The sequence below is a fragment of the Lasioglossum baleicum genome, chromosome 7 (genome assembly GCF_051020765.1).
Source record: "Lasioglossum baleicum chromosome 7, iyLasBale1, whole genome shotgun sequence".
Taxonomy (NCBI): Eukaryota; Metazoa; Arthropoda; class Insecta; order Hymenoptera; family Halictidae; genus Lasioglossum; species Lasioglossum baleicum.
In genome coordinates this window covers 13,300,653-13,320,546 of record NC_134935.1, presented here as the reverse complement: position 1 = coordinate 13,320,546, position 19,894 = coordinate 13,300,653, and the positions used below count along the sequence as shown (strand labels likewise).

Here is a 19,894-nt window from a genome sequence, read left to right as displayed (position 1 = left end):
GATTAGGCTTTAGCGAGCTTCTCGACCGTCGATGGAACACCCTCGAGACTATTAACCCTTCGAAGATGGACGTTTCCGGGGACTTTATGGCCGCTCAGATTCAGTCCGATCGTTACTGAGATACTTCTCTGAATAGATTTCTCGATTCCCTTCTTTTAGGTACGTTGTAGCTTGTACCGGACGTAAAAGAAGCGATTTCCTTCCGGAATTTGTTCCAATTATACACAGATCTCAGAATAGGCAACGCAGTAGACGCAGCAAAAATTTTCTTTATCAATGATTTATTTTAGCGTGTTTAAATTATAAAGATTTATCGTAGGGCATGATAGAATAAATCTTTTAAATCAAATATATAATGAGAATAAAAAATGTAGCACACATGCCAGTCACTTTTTGTGCTCAGTAGGATTAGTGTGAAAATATAAAGTCAATGTTAAACAACTTGTTTCGTAAGGAAGCTCTATGGGTGGCTCGCAACCTATTTATGCTCAACAGACATGAAGAGTCTGAAAGCAGGGTAACTCTTCGACAGTTTAGCTGAAGATAAAGCCACGAAGAGTTAAACAATCGGCAAACCACGACTTCCGCGAAGTTGGCGTATCATCGCCTTTTTATTTCCTCGGAAACGCCTCGTTATCAGAGGAGTAGAGGCGGAAGAGTAACGAAGTTAATCGTCGATATTGGGAACGAGCGTACCGTGACTCATTTTCCCAAGGATCCCGTGGACGGGATGAGATCATCGGGGACCACCCTCGTGCCTCATCCCCGAGCCAGGTCGCGTATCCAGCTTCCAGAGCCCCCTCCCCCTCCGTTCCAGCTCTCGCGATACACAATTCCATCCGGAATTTACGGTCGTTATTGCTTGCCGGCGGAGCCACGCGTTCAGCTATCCTCCAGGATTCCATTAATTGGATCTGGAGTCGGGTTACGGGTTTCTGTTCCCGTTGATGCTGAATCAGAGCAGTCGTAAGTACTGGCGTGCAGCTTTGCTGAAACGTATGGTTTCCCTCGCGCGGTGAATATCACGGTACCCCCGCAACCGATATCGGCGAAACTTGCTCGCTATCCGTGAGACTGTAACAACGCGGAACGACCATTGTTCCCCGAGTTGTTCATTACTCCCGTCCTCTTCGCGCCGGCTCATAATTATTTGCTTGGACTCTCTTTCCTACGACCGACGCTTTGTAAACGAATACTCGAGAGTCGACCCCCTTTTGCAACCTTTTGCCTGTCAATCTGCAACTTCCGTGTCGATTTATACTAGGTGCTCCAGTTAATTGTTTTCCAGTTACAACGGCGCGAGAAATGTTTTCTGTAACGTCTAGACGGTGTTCATTGACGGAAAGAAGGAAAACGTTGTCATGCATTTCTTTATGCACTGTAACTTTTAAATTTCTGAATAAAATCTTTGGTACACTGTCGTCGATACTGCGAACACGAAATATGTTCAACAAAATGCTTTCTTTTCCCTTTCTTCTGTCTCTACGCGAACCAAACTCTACCGAAAGCGAAGTTCTCGTTTTCGCAGTCGGTAGACATTACATTTTCCGGGTGGAACAGACGCTGGTCGTTTCTCGGAGGTTCTCGCTCCCACGCTCAATCTTCGATCGCAGGTGCCTTCTTGTCTCTCGTGTCCACCGTCTGGAATCCTCCGTTTCTCGAGAGGGAGAGAGAGAGAGAGAGACGTCGTCCTTCGTCCCTGCCGACGGCTAGCCGCAGACTCGCGGTTTTATCGAACAGAGGACGTCGGCTCCCTGTGGAGTTGCGTCGGTTTCCGGGCAAAAGGAGCAGAAATTTCGCCGGGCAAGAAAAGGTCCGTGACCTTTTCTCTCCTCGTAACTGCGGCGCCTTTGAAACAACCTCGATATTCCCCGGCCTTGAAAAGAATCGTTTAGCCCGAACAACCATCAGTGTCGCTTATCGTTCACCGCTGGTGGCGAAAATCTCCGGACGAGGAAGGGACCATGCATCATCGGCGGTTGCCTTTATTTGCCGAATTCCTCTCGGAACCGGGGTGGAAAAACGCGAGTTAGAACGAAGGATCCGAGCCAGAAAGGAATTCTCTCTGTGGCCGGGACGCTAAGCTCTCGGCTGAATCCATTAGCTGACGCCATTAATATCCCGGTAATGATGAGCGATGAGCTGGCGCGAGATGGAACGGCGTCGCGGGGAGCAAGACAAGTCGCGTCCCTAAGTGCAAAAGGGGGTTTGGGGGAGTGATAGTCCCTCATGGGGGACCCACGAGCTCAGGGAGACCGCGATCCCATCGAACCCCGCACACCAACATCCGCGAGACCTTTGATAAATGCTGCTTCACTTGGCCCGTCGCCAAACAACACGCAGCACAATATTCCGTCCCGCTTCTCTATTCTGTTTGGGCGACCGCGCCGACTTATCGATGTAATCAAATCGCCAACGGTACGGACCGCTTCCTACGGACTAACAATCCACCACATAAAGGCAAATTTATCTGCTAAACCGTGGGTGCAACGTCTTCGAAATAGCTACCTCACTGTGGTCCTCTGTACTTCGGTAGCTTGCGGATTTGAAGACAGAATTTTCGATTTCCAGCACAATAGAGTTCAAAATGCTAACCATCTAACGAATTTTGGAAATGTCTTTTCCGTTAATAGTCAATGAGTGGCATCATATCGGTGCACAGCATGACCTTGAAATGATCTTGCGCCCTAAAGTTGTCCAATTATGTCAAGATTTAATCTTTGAGATTGAATTGAATATGAAGACCAATTCAGAAAATGTAGCCTTCAAGGGCGAGTGGCACCATGGTAGTGTATAGTATGCCCTTCAAATGACCTGGGGCTGTAAAATTGTTTACAGTAAGATTTAATCCTGCGAGTACAATTTTGCTAAAAAGTGTCCCACCCGGTTTTCGCAGCTGCTGGACGCGATAACGAGAGCGAGATGAGAATGCACCGTTGCGTCTCGGGATCGACGGGTTTGGCTGGCGCGCAGCCAGGCGACAGAATACCCATCGACTGGCTATAATACTCGCGGGCGGGCTTATCGATACGCATTAAATCGGCGGTCCCAAAGCGCGTCGTCGTCGCCGGTTTCGCACCTCCAGGTAAATGAGTCTCTTGCTCACAATGCGTCGTCGATCGATCTCCAACGACAATGGCCACCGACGGAGATGACGACGGCGGAGGAAGTTTCTCCGACAACCGGGGTCCTTCGCACCGAAATCACTTTCCCTTTTCGCAGGCGCGACACGTAACCTCGCCCTCCCTCGCTTTTTTTGGTCTGGGTCTGGGTGCTCTTTCTCAGAGGAGGACGCGTGACGAACCGTTCTCCGAGGCTGATGCTCGCGTGTGCATGAGTCCTCGCGACAAATCCTGCGTGAAGTTCTTGACGTGAATTTCGAAGGGGTTCCATTCTTGTCTGATCCACGAGCTTCTCTTCAGATGATGCAGGAAGTTTGATAAATGGAGGATGGAGACGTGATCCAAACGAATCCTGTCAGTTTGGGATAGTGTCATATAATTTAATGGCTTTGCTGGTCACTACTCTATGCCCTTGTGGACCAGTCTGGCAATCTTCATCGAGCTGCGGATATTTCAACGCGTGCTATTCACTACATATAATTTAGTAGAATTACCCAAAAATGGAACCAGACTAGAGTGGGAAAAGTTTTGTTAATCAACCAACTTTGATTTCCATTTCCTGCGTAGTAGTTCCTTGCTGCGTTAATATAACGATTCCAACAGTTCTACAAATCTGTTAATTACACGCTGGAAATCATTTTCTTCGAATCAGTTTCTTCGCGTGAAGCGTCTGTTGCGACTCAACGCGAAGTTCTTCTACAGTGTCAACGCGTTCTACAGCATTGCCCTTTGAACACCGATTTCACTTTTGGAGACAAGAAGCTGCAAGGAATAGTCATGTCGAAGCAGTGCAATGTGAGGCAAAATTTCATGTTCGCCCTTTGCTTCCTCAAGGCGAATGACAAATCGCAGCGCCACACGAACACGGGTCTACGAAATTGTTTGTGACACATATTGAGACATTCACAGCACGATGAGATCAGTTAAATTACTTGTAATTACCGGTTTTGAAATATTTTTATTGGATGTTATCGAGGTATCGATGTTATGGTTTAAAAGTCATCACTCCTGTTTAATTGTATTTTTATTAATGGGATATGTGGATTATGGTTAATAGTACCAGTTTGAGCGTGCTACAGTCGGATTATAGATAAATTTTCGCGATAACAAGATGTCAAATTTAGTCCAATTTAGGACGTAAAATGTTAATGTAACATTTGTCGGAACGGTGCACGGAGGTTAACAAAATTAACGTTGGTGATTTAACTTTCATATGAACGACAACTCTGTTAGCAGGATATTGTAATAGCAGTCATTGTGTTATTGCAGTGTTATTACAACGGATTACGTAGAATTATTAAGGGACCACGATGAAACAATTTACTACAGCCAACATGTTTGCAATCTATTTAAATATTCCAATATTTATAAATGTGCTGAAAAGCTGTATTGCTACTTCCGCCAAGATATGCTAATGATAACAGGTTGTTGTTGATGCATCGATTAATCTTGACAGTACTACCTGATGTCAGTGCACTGATTGCAACTACCGTTGCAATTCGTATTCGTCGAACGTATGCTACGCATCCGCTCTGAGCACTGCAATAACAGATGCAACGACCGGACTGGACATTTTCTTATGCCATATTTCATAAAAACTACTTAAACAGGTCGTTATTTTCGTTCGTTAAGTATGTCGAGGAGTTAAATATAAACTGAGATGCTAATCAAATATTCATTTATTTTTTAGTATTCCACGGATTTGCATAATTGCATAAAATCCGCGGTTTAGTAATTTGCATGCGAGCTGCGAATCCGTATGCAGATTCGCGTTTTTTCAGACCATTATTACTGTGTCGCTCTCATTATGCAGTCCTTAAAGCGTCGTTTAGAAAACACTTGCTGGCTGATGTACAAAATAATCCAATTGACGGAAACGAGAGTTAATGAAAGAGTTGACGACATGAGTTCACCGTGAAAAATTCGTGTCTTGAAATTATCACAAATTTGTGTATCCATTTTGACAAGAATTAATTGTGACAAGTTTGTATACATGTACATTCTATGAAAGAAATTGTCCACAATCAATGTTCATGATTCTCTTTAGATAGTAAGAATTGTGTAAATCACAAATGTTCTATGGTTAATTTTTTTTTTATAAAATGATTACACGAAGAGGATCATGAAACTTACGGTGCACTTCACAAAAAGTCTGTATTCCGCTGATCTGCATAACAATTACCACGAAACGCAAAAACGACCAAGGGTCTGTTGAAACTAATAATAATTCCGGAGCCACAAATGAGTCTGACAAACTTCTTTTTTGTTCCAGATGATCGATGCGTCCTACCACACGAACCCATCGTTGCAGAGCACCGCCCTGATCATCACCTGCGCGGTGGTGTTGCTGCTGATGGCGGCGATCGTCTCCGTCGTCTTCTGGAAGTGAGTACAGCTTTGATTCTCTCTTTGACGAATAAACAGTAAACTCGTTCCAGCAGCTCGGATATAACCGAGCATAGTAAACGCCGTCGCGTGTAGAACAGTTCAGGGTCGTCGATTCAGCGGCGTCACCCCTACAGCGATAAAGACTAGGTTTCATTCCGGCTGGACGTCATAAGGTGTTCGGGTCTTAGGGGTCGCTAAGGTTGTAACCATATTTCAGCAGTTCGAGTGCCTATCCACGTGGAGGGTCCCTCGAGCAAAAGGGAGGAAAAAGGACGATCGAATAGGGCTGAATATTCGCGATTCGCCATTCCAGCGGTCACTAAATTAACCAAAAATCGGAGGTTCGGCCTAGACCCATTCGGCTACCGTTTGCGTATGAAAATGATCGTCCTTTCTCCTCCGGTAATCTCCGTTGAAACTGTATGAAGTATTCATCGGGTATATGAGGTCGGAAGAATCGAGACAGGAAGCGGGTGTCATTGTCATTCCGGGCAGCGCTAAATTAGCCGTGAATAGGGCAATGCGGAAGCTAGAGCCTGTCTGGCATCGGCCGCTCTAGACACCAGCTCTATAATCTATTGTGCCTCCGTGGAATCCTCCCGAGTGTACCCCGAGAATATATACGTGTGCCGGGACACGCAGGGCCTATAAATTCTCGCGGGGGTCCTAATGAACTTTATTTCTCTCGGCCAGACGCCGTACCAGAGAACCTCCAGAAAACTTTCTTTCAACGAGGAAACCCGCGTTTCGAGGATCGAACACGGGACAACGGAAGTTGAACGGGTTGTATTAGGGTGGCGACATAAAGTCTTGTTAAATATTCATTCGTGACTGTATTTCGGACTTTAGTCTAAGTACATTTAAATTATTCTCCATGGATGATTTTCTATGATAGTTTATCTCATAGGCATTCTGTATTCATCAAAGAGACTTATAGAAATATTGTTTTCAATATTTCTAATGAGAACCTGATAACACACACAATAGAGGATAATATCATGCATCTTCTAGCAACTGCAATAATTACATGTCCAAAAAGACACGGGGTTTGCCCAGGGGTTGACGTAGGAGAAAGGATTTAGAGCCCGTCCAACTGCCTAGATCGTCTAAAAATCGCGTCTTTGAGGAAACAAGGAGGCGTCGAGACGTCGTTACGCGCCGACTAGCAAGAACAGCGGTGTGCTGATAATCTCCGGACACGGTAGAGCTGGTCTCTCTCCTGCTTTTGTAACCGCGTAAGCAAGTTGCCCGTGGATCCTTGCGAGATCGAGCCCCGTACAGGGAAGAAATATGCATCCAGCGCGGTACGTGTGGCCCCGAAGATTTACGCGGCCCCAGCGTTCGCCCCATTCGGACATTGTCTCAGACTGCTTTACGCGCTGCGACGCCGTAAAAAGTGAGATACAATGGCGGAAAGGAGGGTTTCTGGAGCCGACCGAGCCGCCTACGTCAAATAGAAAACGGACTTTCCTATTCGGCGAATAATTCACCTGGCAGGCCGCCTTTCGCGAGAAATCTTAATGTTTCCGCGAAAGGCAAGACCGCAGCATTGCGTTTCCTTCTTTGCATCGCGTTTTGGCTTACGATAACGATACATTCTTGCTTTATTATGTCATGAATCGATACTGGACCAGCAAAAAGGTTAACGCATGTAAGAGCCTTAGAAATTGTTGTCCAGGGAGTAAAGAAGCTATTCAAATTAACCTTGATCTTGAATTTCAAGGTCAATTTTGTTGTATTGCATCTTATCGTAGTCATCACAAGAGTAGAAAGTATAAAAGGAACCATGGGTCAAAACGCAATCGTTCCCTTAAAAAATAATGGCGAAATTTTTTCATCATTAAACTGATTTTGATAAGCACCAGCACGAATGTTAAATCGTGTACGAGTTTCAGAAATTGTTTGATAAGCTTTCCTAGGATAATGCTTCATCTGATTCTGTTTAATAGTATAATCGCTCGAGTGCCTCGAGCCTTTGTGAAAATCGGCGATGTCACGGTGCTTCTGTATTTAATTAATTAATGCTTTGAATTAGCTACAGAGCTGGCGACAACACATGTTTCAATTTAGTACACGTTCCACAGGCTGTCGCCGATCTGGCGGTACAAGCCGCAGCGAGATGAACCTACATGATAAAACAAGTCGAACAGAAAGAATAGTGTTTTTCGATCAAGGCTTCTCGTTTTCGAAAAAATGAGTTTGGAAAACTTAGAAAAAAGCCAGACTAGTTATAAACACTTGAAAAAGAACCAGTTTTACTCGACTGACTGATGGGTAGACTACGTCGACTTTTCCCCCCCAAAAAAAAGAAATCACCGCATAGCGAACTGCAGCAGCTCACGTGCAGAACGACGTCGCGTCCGAGGCGTTATAAAGATCTCGGGGGCCGACTCATTTGTCGCCGGTGCGCAGATGATTGCTCTCGGGCGCATTATTAACCGTGCGCGGATACGAGAAAGCCATTAGCGTTGATGCGGCCGCAGACGGCCGTTACAGCGAAAGACACGGTTGTTCTCCGGCACGGCGCGAAGAGATTCAAGTCGGTGCTCGGTGGTAGGACGACAGGACGCGGCGTTTACCGCCCCGGCGAACGAGTCCGGGAACAGCCGAGGGAATGAGATGCCACCCACAAAGTCCGGGAAGAACTTGAAGCAGAGCGTCGTCGTCGCGAGCACTCGAGAGGTTCAGAGTCGCTCGCACGCCCGTGGGCCACGATAATGGCTGGCTATTACGATAAACTGAAAAAAAGCGGCGAGCTACAGCGAGACGCTGTTGTACAAACAGCCTCGGACCACGGTTCCACGTCCAAACAAATTATTCGTCGATCGTGCGAGCGAGAGATCGCCGATGGGGGTGGTGGTGGGGAGTCGAGGGCAGGTTTCACGTGCAGGAATGTTTCTCGTTCGAGATCTCAGAGGGGAGGGAAGTCGCGAGGTGTCGATACAACAGCCACGCTTGAGATGTTACCGAGGACCAGCGATAATGACTGGCTATTACGATAACCAGGCGAAAAAGAGCGCCACGGATATACAAGCTCGACATTGTCGCGATCCGCGAGACTTCGAGAGCTTCGCTAAAGATACCACACGCTCCTCGATCCTCAATGCGGCCCTCTGTCCGATCCAAAATCGTCTTGGCCCGTTGCCGATCCCAAGGAGACGGTTCATCGATCGTAACATCATCGGCCGTCGCGACCTTTTGCCAACGTGCTCGCGAGATTACGATGCCCGATGCCAGACCTACCCCCGGAAACAAATATCGCCGACGAATAATCGAACGATCGTATAGTATTTCTTCCGTAACGTCCTTTGACTCGGCGAGACGCTCGAGAACATTGGGGGCTGTCTCGTCTGCATTGGCTAGAGCTGATATTGCGATTTATAGACTGGGGAAAAGTGCAGTACCTACTTATTTTCTGGGAACGTTCGCTACTCCAAAAGTTATTGGCGGAGGTTCAATTTTGCTAAACCTTGCATGCCCCTTTCGGTGAATTTCGCTTCACCTATTTCCGGTTTCCAGATGCAAAGTAAACATTGTTTCCATCAATTGTAAGAAACAGGAACCACATGACAATTCGAACTTCCCAAGTTCCGTACTGAGAGTCTACATTAAAAGAGCTCTCTTATGAAGATTTATCTTCTAAAATGGAAGTATAGGCAAAGAATATTTCAAATACATTCAGCCATATATGCACACATAGAAGGTAGGATTGGAGAAATGGATCAAAAATTTTATAAATCTCCCAACAGTAGAAGGATTGTTGGAAATGGTTCAATAAAAATCTTATAAACCTCCTAAAAGTAAAAATGATGTATACATTTGCACAAAAATCCACAATCGAATCACGAGCTGGTTTACCCGAAAGCGTCGAACGTTTCCAATCGCAAGCTCGATTTAATTCGATTCGAAGCTCGATCGCAGGGCATCGTGAGGAACCTTTCAACAAGGTCCGCTTATTTTTCGAGTTTTTCAAAGCGGCGAAAGCGGTTGGTCAGCGCGTTTCCTGATCGAGATCCCCTGCGCCTTTAATCACGATCTTGGACACCCCGTACGAGCGTGTACGAGCGTATACGGGCACGTACACGCGAGCGGAACGCGGCGCTGGTTCGTGTCCCGAGCAAACGCGGAGAACCAACACGGCCCGCGTAGTTTGTATGCTAATCACAGCCGTGTTCTCCCATCTCCGCGTCCTCTCGTCCTCGTTCCATCCGCGCGATACAACGTTCTCCTCTCTTCGGCCTCCCTTGTCCCCGGCTCTGTCTCCCTCTGTCGTTGTATCCGACGCGTTCCCTCTTACCCGGTCCTCTTTCTACCCGACTCGATGCGATTTCCTGCCCCGACGCCGCGCCGTCGTCGTCACAGTTCCAGCCAATTCGCGATAATTCGACGCCGTTTCGAGCAACGGCCACGCGAACGGGACGCGATTCGTCCGTTCCATTCCCCCTTCTTCTCAACAGACCTCGTTCCCACCAGGGGATCATTGTAATCGAGAGCTGCGACAAATTGTAAGTGGACCTAACGCGCCGCGTTATACCCCTACCGCCTCTCCAGCTTCTACAGCACCACCCCAGACTCTCTTTCCTTTTTTATAGCTCGAGGTGAGCAAACTACCTCTAATTTTATCATTTTATTTATTGTTTACGGGATGGTCCACCAAATTCTAAATTCGTGGTCAGAGACCTATGTTTTTGAAATATTTTGTTTAACCCTTTATAGAATCGGTTCGATGTACCGACGTCGTCCCTGAAGAGTTGACACCTCATAGGTTTCTTGCAATTGACGCAGGCAATTTTTCCTTCTAATGGGCGGTCTAGTCAGAACGAATCTCGTGCTTGAACTACTCTCACGTATTGCACTTTGTCGCCATCATCGTTTCAAACCGTGACGACTTCAATCCTGAAGAACATTTCAAAAACTCTTTTAATCCATTTCATTGAAAAACTGAAGATGGCCCTTCGTTACCGACACGTAGCTTGATGGTACATTCGGTAGATTCATTTTAATGAAAATCATCCCACCGCCATCGAGGGTTAGGCGGAAAGCCGAAGAAGCACCGAAAAAGAAAAATCGACAGCACGATTTCAAGACGCGTTTGAACTCGTCCCTTCTTTCCACCCTGAAAAGGGAAGTTTTAAAACACGGAAGAACCGAGCAGCTCCGGTTGCAGACGAAAGGAGCTGTTGGCAGCGAGTCTGGGTAGCAGAGCAAAGATCCCGCAGCCCTTATTTAACCGACGGGGCTCCGACGCTACAGGCGATGCCTCTTCGCCTAATCTAACCTATATTTTTCTCCGTTTCGCCTCGCAGCCGACTATCAGCTTGTTCCCTCATTCACCAATTGCTATCCCAGCGTGTTTCGAAGTCTCGTCTAGACGATAGCTTGTATTGCTCCCATTTCCACGGCGGCGCTCTGAATGCCGGTGCGAGAGAGAGAGAGAGAGGGAGAGGGTTGCGCGGAAAACCGCGGACAACGTGTCTGGGAGCGTGCGGATGAAAACATCGGCGGGCTCAATATCGGCGAACATTAAAGCTGATCCGATACTTTGCGCGGCCCAAATTGAATCCGCCGACGACGACGCGATGGAATGCACGTCCCTGTAACGCTCTCTCTCTCTCTCTTTCTCTCTTATGCCTCTGTCTCTGTGTCAGGAGTGTGTCGCACTCGAGGAGCGATCGATCAGCCACTCGAATCTCAACGGCGTTAACCGGAATCCGGAGAAAGTTCCCGGGAAACCAGAAATTCATTTCCTCGTTCTTCCACGTCGGCTTATAATTCGCCTTTTTACTCATTGCATTTTCGAGCCTACATGACTTGGTACAATTCAAAGGTCCAGATGCAGCAGGAAGCAATTTTAGGGGATGGTACTTTCTGGCTTCATCTCCGCGAAACCCATGAATTTATTTAAGAAACGGTCATACCGAGCAAAAATCGAGTTTAACTAGCGTCGTTTCGCGCTGTGGAAGGTCATAGTTGTACCGTCGTATGTACTCGTTAATTCGAAGGTTCGAATGTGCAGGGGGCGCGAGATTCGCGGGGGCAATAACGATAAACGCCAAATACTGGGGAGGAACGGCGCGCACCGGAAGAAACAGAAACGAAACACAGGGCAAAAAGGAGGACGACTCTCCGGGAAACGGTCCGTTCGACGATATTTTCCAGTTGCGCGGTGGATAGCATTACTTACGTTCCACTTGCCGCGGCACAGATTCTAGACGATGTAAACGGGGAAACAAGGAATTGCCAGCGGGGGAGGAAACGCGAACGGGCCTGGGATCGCTAGTCCGCCGGTCCGTTTCCTCTTCCTTTTTCCCTTCTGTATTTCCCTCCACCTTTCTGGCCCGCACTTTGTCTCCGTAAGCCACATTCGGGTCACCGGCGCAACGGGGATGCTTTAACGATCTGCATTGCATGAGCACTTCCCTTCTGCGTCTCTTTCTATCTCCCTCTCTCGCTTTCTGTAGAAGAGGGAGAGCCTCTGTCTTGCTCTTTCCGGGATGGGACGCTGTTCTAGCTGCTCTCGTCTTCTTGCGTCTCCTCGCGCGGACCAACCCTTCTATACACCCCCGCGACGTCGTCACAGTTTCGGATTGCACACGACGGTTGACAAACAAACCCCCCGTTGTTTTGCACGGCAAACAAACGGTTACCGAATCCCTTTCCATCCACCGTCTCCTGCGCCGCCAGCCTTCATTCTAAGGAAATCCGATTACCGGGCGTCGAGCAGTCATTGACCATTCCCTGGGAATTTCTTTCGCAGACGAAACGGCTCCGGTAACGAGGTGCATTAAGGTGGCTGTTTATTTGACTGTGTGATGTGTGGGTCACTTCATTCGGGAAGCTTGAAGTGTGCAGGTCGAGTGGAACATGTTTTAAGCGTTGCGGTGTGAACGTTTAAGAAGAATGGTCCCAGACATTCATTCTCAGAGCGATGCAGCTAAAATTCGTATAAAATGTTCTCTTGTGATGTTATCATCATTTGCACGTCATTTATAATACATCGAAACAGAATAATACATCGATGTTCTTAAATTCTCAGTATTTCTTCAGCTTCAATCTTCACCCACCCACTTCTATAATAAATGTATAAAATCCTCAGTCTAATTATTATGCAGCCGGGGGCTTTCATAAAACGTGGCACAGAGTAATAAACTGTAATAACGTTCAACTAAAGTAACACAGAAACAGCAGAAAGCCAGAACATGAATAAAAATTATCTCCTGCATAAACAAACGAAGGTTCGTCCAGAAAAAGAAAATAAGCCAGTTCCGACAATGTACCTCGTAAAAAGACGCTAACCCAAAGAGTACGACCAAACAATGGGATAAAAATCAGAGGAAGTTAAGAAACCGGTCACACACACAATTAATTTTCACACCGGAGCATCAAAGGAAACGAAGATTCCGCCAGTCGAAGTGCAGGTCTCGGGACCATCTGTTCTTCACCACGTGGTACAGTTGTTCCAGACGACCCGAAGGACACCGAGGTCACCAGGACGTGGTCTGGGGTGTCGCAAGCTGCGGTAAAAAATCTATTTGCCTCGGGGAATCCCCGGGGCTGTGGGACGAGTGTGCGGGGGCGGGTTGGCAGCTTGCGAGAGTACACACACACACATACGAAGAGACAGAGAGAGAGAGAGAGAGAGAGACCGTACAATGGCTAGCAATTATGTAGAGTGGCGGACGTCTGGGTTGAGCCGGTGCACTCGGTGCACTCGTCTTCGTCGTCGACGGGGTCGTCCTGGTCGTCGACGGCGAATGGCGTCGTTGCAGTCATTGCTTGTTAACGCTGCGCCCCGGGTGTCTCCGCCTCCTTTCCCTCTCGTACCTCACTACGAGTGAGAGAGAAAGAGAGAGAGAGAGATTCCTGAAGACATTGGTAGGAAGTGCACGCGCAAGAAAATCGCGAGATGCACTTACGGATATTACCGTGGAACGCAGCCGCTGCAAGAAGCAGCTGAAGCAACCTCGGTGTCAGAGTTCTGGGACAGGGAATTAAATCTGTCGCGAGTACTTGCGCCTGGATCGCGACATTTTTCCCTGGTAATTAGCTGGATGAGGATCATTTTCTCCCGAACGTCGTCGATCGTAAAAACGGGTCGGCCACTCGAGGGCGTTGAACAGGGCGCGAAATTAAAATCCGAAATAGAGCCGGTTAAGGAGAGTCTCGAGAGAGGGAACGGTTTACTCACACCGGGATGACGCTGTGAGAATCCTCTTCGGAAAAAGAGAGAGAGAGAGAGAGAGAGGGAGAGAGGAGGCGTCGACGTTAGACCGAAGGACGAATGGTAATTAAGGGAAGACAAAAAAGTCCTCAAAGCCGGTTCCTTTTTTCTCATATTTACCCGGGGAATTAGTTCTCGGCCGGTTTCGATCACACTTCAAACACACCGGCCTCTCCGCCTCGCAGCTACCCGGCGTGCACCACCTTCCATTCGGTATTCGTTCCCCGGGTTCCGCAGGGACTCGAAGGTTTTTTCACTTACACGGGGTTTGTTTGGAGCCCGACGACGACGTGTCCTACCCTGCTAGTAATCAAGGGCCCATTGTGTCCTGTTCTCTGGGGGCCATTAGACACCGCGGACAGTCGCACCGGAAGCGCATACGTGCAGTTGCACCTCGTGTGTCCATCGTTGGATAATTTCGGGGACGTGGCTCTCTTCCCTCGCTCGGTGTTCAGGGAGGGATGAACGCACTATACCGCACCGCCACTGCACCGCACCGGTATAAGGAGCAGTGAATCATGCTCGTTGTTTCTGTATACGTAGCAGCAGATACCGAGAGGGGAAACGCTAGTCTATGGGTAATTTAACCCGTGGCAGCCCTGAATGGGTTATAATTGGTGATGACAGGCCGTCAGGAGAGAGACAGCATTCAACGCGACGAGAGAGTGTCGCTCTAGAGGATGGTGGCTGCTGCTGCTACTACCGCTGTGCCCGGGTTAGACATCGCAGACGTCGGAGACACCCGCCAGATTTCTCTCTGTACGTGTGGGTGACGCCGATTCAGCCGAGTGACGCCGAAAGTTGCAATCCTTGAATGGCTTGTCAGTCTTTAGGCGCTATCCGACTACGAACATAATCGCTTCCGACGCCTTCGAGACGATTCCTTTCGCCCTTTCTTCTGCCAAGTTTAGATTGCTCGCTCTGCTGTTTCTTGACCCCGGGTTCGCCTCCAAATCCCAGCTACTGAGGCTGTTGTCCAAGTGCGTCATCACACTTCTAAACGAATTCATATAGAATATGATTTGTCGTACAAATCAGCACATATTAATACATCTTTGATCAGAACGTTCTCCTGACTAGTTCGATTATATGAACTTCTAGTTGCAGTTTTACTGTATGCACACAGCACAAATTGATTCTTACGTTATTGATGCCTCCAACACGAATAGAGACGAATTCAAGATTTAGAAAATACAGATACGAACACGAAACAAAGTGAATAATCTCCTTTCTCCTACACCGTCCATCCCCTAAAGCGTCATCCTCGGACTCAGACCCAGCCCCTGTCGTCTATGATTACCTCAGGGTACGCTGAGTCGTCGCGAAAGCGTACGTCCCGAGAACAGGTCCGTTCAACGCGAATTCACAAGTTCTCGGGACGCCACGTGGCATTCTAGGATTCAGGAGAACGTCTGTCCAACAGTTTTCCCGTGAATCAAGGGGACAAGCTAGCCATCCAGGCAGCTAGGCAGCCATCCAGCCAGGCAGCCAGCTCTCGGTGGAAGCGGTGCGGTTCGATTCAATTACAACAACGCCGGCCTAATTCGCGCAAAGCTGGTTTTGCGGGCCACCTATGACGGTGTACCACGGCACCAGATCCTGTTCCCGGAATGACGCACCTTATACCAGCTGCTCGAGGCTCGGTGCACCGTGCATTCCCGGCTCTGTCTCTCGCTCTCTGTAACCGTAGCCCTGTTCTACCACTCGGATGCTCCTCCATGGTGGTTCCGCGCGTAGACATAATTCCGTTCCCGCGGTGATATATCTGCGAGCGCGGCCCGCGAAAGCGGACAGCGATTCTCAACCCCGTTTCATGCAGAAGATCACTAAGCAAATAATTTGAAACTTTTGAAGCAGGTTGGTCAATGCAGTGCGAGATTGTTTACCATTTGATACTGTTCTCGATTGATTGGTAAGAGCTTGTTTTCCAAGGTTGAACACTATGTTCGATGAATTAAGGACTGTACGACAACGGATAGAGGAGTTCACTGAGAACCGCTGACACGAGGGAGAGCAGCAACCTCCACCGTCATTCTAATCCCATTCCATCGCAACCTCGCAGCCGGGAGTATTACCCTAACTGCCTATAATTACGTCATAGTCATTGTCTCCGCGCGTGCATCCCCGTTGAATGCCACAGAAGCAGCCCCAACCAACGAGAGCCCCAGCGTCGACCCTTTAACCTTTCGATTCCGCCTCTGGTTAGCGAGGGGGCAGCTCGCGAGTCTGCTCGCGGGTTGGCTCGCGCGCGAACGCTCTGACGCTCGCTTCCTAGTTGTCATCCCGATGCGACGTGGCGTCCTTTCTCGTCGAGACGAAACAGGCTGGTCTCCGCACTGCTCCACACCGCTACGGCGTGCAAGCGTCTCGTTTAGCCCGCACACCTGCTGTCCTCGCGGCCCCAGTTAGTCTCGCGGTCTCATTCAGCGCCGGTGCTCGTCTCGTTACGTTTTCATCCGCGTTGTACCCGGCGGATTCGCGCGTCGCGAACGGTCGTTCACCCGTCGGCTCTTTGTGCCGGGCTTTCACCGCTGGTAATTGGGAAAGAAAATCGTCGAGACAACCCGCGGAAAAGCGAGTCGAGCACCACCCGACAGAAAGAATCAGCTAGCTACCTAGCTAGCTAACCAAGCCAGCTTCTTCTTCCGACGAGAAAGTCGCACAGCGACCCAGATACCAGGATATCCAGGCATCAAAATAAGAAAACGAGGCGCTCTCGCAGTTACGAGCCGGCTCACGGAAATTACGGAGGAATACGACGTGTCACCGCAACGGTAACGGATACCCCTGTTACGCTTATCCTTCCGGAATGGATTCACGTTTCCCCCAGCCGGTAATCCGAAAGTGAGCACCCTTCCCCAGTTTCCCGGTGCATTATCGTCCGTCGAAATCCCACCGGGTGGCCTCTACACCGAATAGGTAAAACGATTCCATTCGCGTGACCCCGTGTCTCGGTTACCTACGCGAATTAATTAACACCGTGTACCTTGCCTGGGGACGGCTAGTCGCGGGAAGACACAACCATTGCGCCGCGGATACGCCCGCCACTCGATCAGCTGATCCATATTCATACGCGCCGCGTCCGGCGTACGAACGGGATCGATCACTGTGTGCGGATGTGGCTAATCTCGCGGTATTATTTTGCTGCTGACCTGGCTTCACGGATAACGTATTACTTCATTTTTGTACAAAGAGATTGCAGTCGATAGGATGGACTCAATAGTAGAAACATTGCGGAAACACTGTTTCACGACTTTTCGAATTTATTAAAAATGAATGACGTAGATATTTCTGGTTGATCTTAGCAAGGGATCAGAGACTATTTAGTTAGTGTTCTAAAAACAAATATAGTGTTATACTTTAACAATGATTTTCCATTAACACAGGAGGTGTTGTCCTTATTTTCTGCAATCCCGGTGCATCGTTACAAGGATCTTGTGTATGATAGAAGATAAAAATATACGAATCTAAGCACAATCTATCTGCAAAGTAGTCACACAAAGAGCCTGAGCATGGTGTATCGGGGTTATCGCGTCGTGTGATCGAGAAAGCGGTTGCACCTGCGACTGGTTGCAATCCGTTGGCGTGCATATCCGGACGGAGTGCAGAGTCGGTTAATACACAGAGCGCGGATCCTCGCGCGTTAATGTAAGCCGGTGCTCGCGTAGACCTCGATTAGTCGGCGCACGCAAGGGCTCGCCGAGCTGGTCTAATGCGACGTTACGCCAGTTATGCTATGTCGAGTATGCGAACCGCACTCGGGGGAACGTCGACGGGCGACGTCGCGCTGAGTGAGAGAGAGAGAGAGAGAGAGAGAGAGAGAGAGAGAGAGAGAGACCGAAAGGGCGGATCTTCTCTCGGACCGCAGAGTCTGTCCTGCGGACAAGGAGCTCGCTGCATATCGGCCGGCCCGCCGACGCGCAATTGCATTTCGCGAATTATTGGCGTATCACCGGCAATTTCGCCTCTGTTCTCTGCGGCCCGAGTTCTGGATTCATGGCTGCCGGCTGACGTCTGTCGGCGGATCGCGACGCCACCGTCTTCCGGAAGCCACGAATTCCTTCGGTTATCGACTGCCATCGCTATGGTAGTACATGCAACCACCAGAGTATTGGACCGGCAAGGATGGGCCAGCAGTCGCGACCGGTTCCATGGGAATCCCGATGGAATGGCCTCCAGAACGGTTCCAGTAGAACCTATCCGCCTTGGCACAACTTTCAAGCGCTGATTTCTGACAATCGAATGTATTCGGTACATCGTTTTCCTTGATATAATGTTTGTGCGAGGATGATGCTGGTTCAGGAGCCGCTCGTTTGTTATGTATTATTATTATTGTTGTTTATTATTGTAATATTATTATGTATTTTCGGCTACCCTTAATGGATGCCTTAATACTAGGGATACTTGATCAACATGACCCTGAGAAGAAGACGTTCATTTTCTTTGCATGACAAAGTAGAATATTTTCCATCGCAGTTGACCTTCACCGACCGTGAATGACCTTGAGCCGTAGGTGACTGTACGCGTCTGAGAACGCTTAGAAAAGTACATATATCATTATAATTTAAAAAACAGAGTTGTCCTTCATGTCCTCTACGCGCCTACCTACAAAAAAGCTATCCAATCTCCTGAAAAATGGTGACGGATCCCGGAATATCTTTAATAAACTGTCAGATTGATTCGATCGAGGGAGGCACGAGGGGCGGTCGGTTAACAGCAATTACCGTGGCCAGAAGCCTTCGTAAATTCCCATTAGTCGCGCGCGTATTTGCCGCGACCGCAGCAACGCGACAAATGGAAATTTGACGGGAGTAGTTCTTTGGCGAGTTACCGGTTGAATTAATGCTCCGAGGCTGGCTCCGAATAGAATTCGATTACACCGATAATTACAGCTCATTGGCGGTGATTGCGGAATGGGAATAGTCGGTTTCGGTCGCGTTGTTCGCGCATCGAACCGACCATTAAAACCGTTGCCCTCCCTCGTCTTTTGTGCCGAGCCAGTTTCCCCAGGTTGGAGAGAGCAACATTACAAACACCAGCGCGAGATCGGCGAGCAAAAAAGGACGTCACGGAACGATGAAACCAAGAGAACAAGCAAGCGAGAGCGAGAGAGAGAGAGATGGAGGAAAAAGACGATGGGGAGAGAGAGTTCGCAAAATTTCATAAACAGAATTATGCTAACTACTCGTGGAAGCGAGACGAGATAGGAGAGAAAATCGAATTCAGACTCGGTTGAACCCTCTCGAGGAGACTCTTGCCCGGTCTTGTTAATGCTCTGTTCGCTGTCTTCCCTGTTTCTCGAAAAAATAGAGATTCCGCACTGTTTCTTCGCTCGACTTTTGCCCTTTCACTCGCAGAACTAATCGCAAATTGGCAACCGTAACTGGCAATGCTGCTAGCGTTCAATTGTTGAGTGGGTTTGACCTATTCTTCATCCGAGATTGCTTGAATTTGAAGCCAATTCAGATCATTCGAAGAAGTCTTCCATAACCATATTTAACAGAATAAATTCCTTTTACCTTCACGAATTCTTATAGACTATGGATTTATATGTAAAATAAAAATTGTCTCGTTTCTTAATTGTTTTAATTGATTGAAAATAATGCAACACTATTTTTAAATTTTAACAATTTTTTCAATTCACTTCATTCAATCTACACTTTTTGACAAATGCAAAAAATTTGCAGTTCAATAGCAACAAACCATTTTTCCAAGTGACTTAACGTTCAACGATGTCTAGTGTACACCCTTATACAGATGCTAACACAGCGAGTCTCTGCGCAAACATGAATTTTTATGAACCAATCTTGAATCAAGCATCAGGTTCCACGTAAAATATTTTAAACCGTTGAACAAGGTAATAATTTAGGGGTGTTCTTCGGAAGACGATTGTCCCGGCGCGAGACAGAGAGCCGATTCCCTGAAGTATAACCGAGTGTCATCCGAGATAATGCGAGAGAGTCTCCTAAGCGGCAGGCGTCTCGAAAGACCTGTTTCGCGTCCTCAAGAACCTCGCAAAGGTAAAAATGCTCCCCCGTAGGAGTTTAAGAGGCGAGCCGCGGGTGATGGCTGATGCTCGCGAACCTCTTAATCTCTTCCTCGCTTAATTATTCCCTCGCGTAGCAATAATGAGAAGCCTGGCAGCGTACCTGACCCCGTTTCA

The 19,894-nt window shown here is 48.1% G+C and overlaps 1 protein-coding gene across 3 annotated transcripts in view; it reads left to right on the top strand.

Annotated features, from left to right (window-relative positions):
* The window catches only part of Pxb (putative Hedgehog signaling attenuator pxb), a 360,190-nt gene that overhangs the window by 305,880 nt on the left and 34,416 nt on the right, over positions 1-19,894 (top strand). For all 3 annotated transcript variants that reach the window (XM_076426924.1, XM_076426925.1, XM_076426923.1), the window contains one exon: positions 5,395-5,507. In XM_076426924.1, coding sequence (XP_076283039.1) covers positions 5,395-5,507 — 113 coding nt within the window. The remainder of the gene's footprint in view (positions 1-5,394; positions 5,508-19,894) is intronic.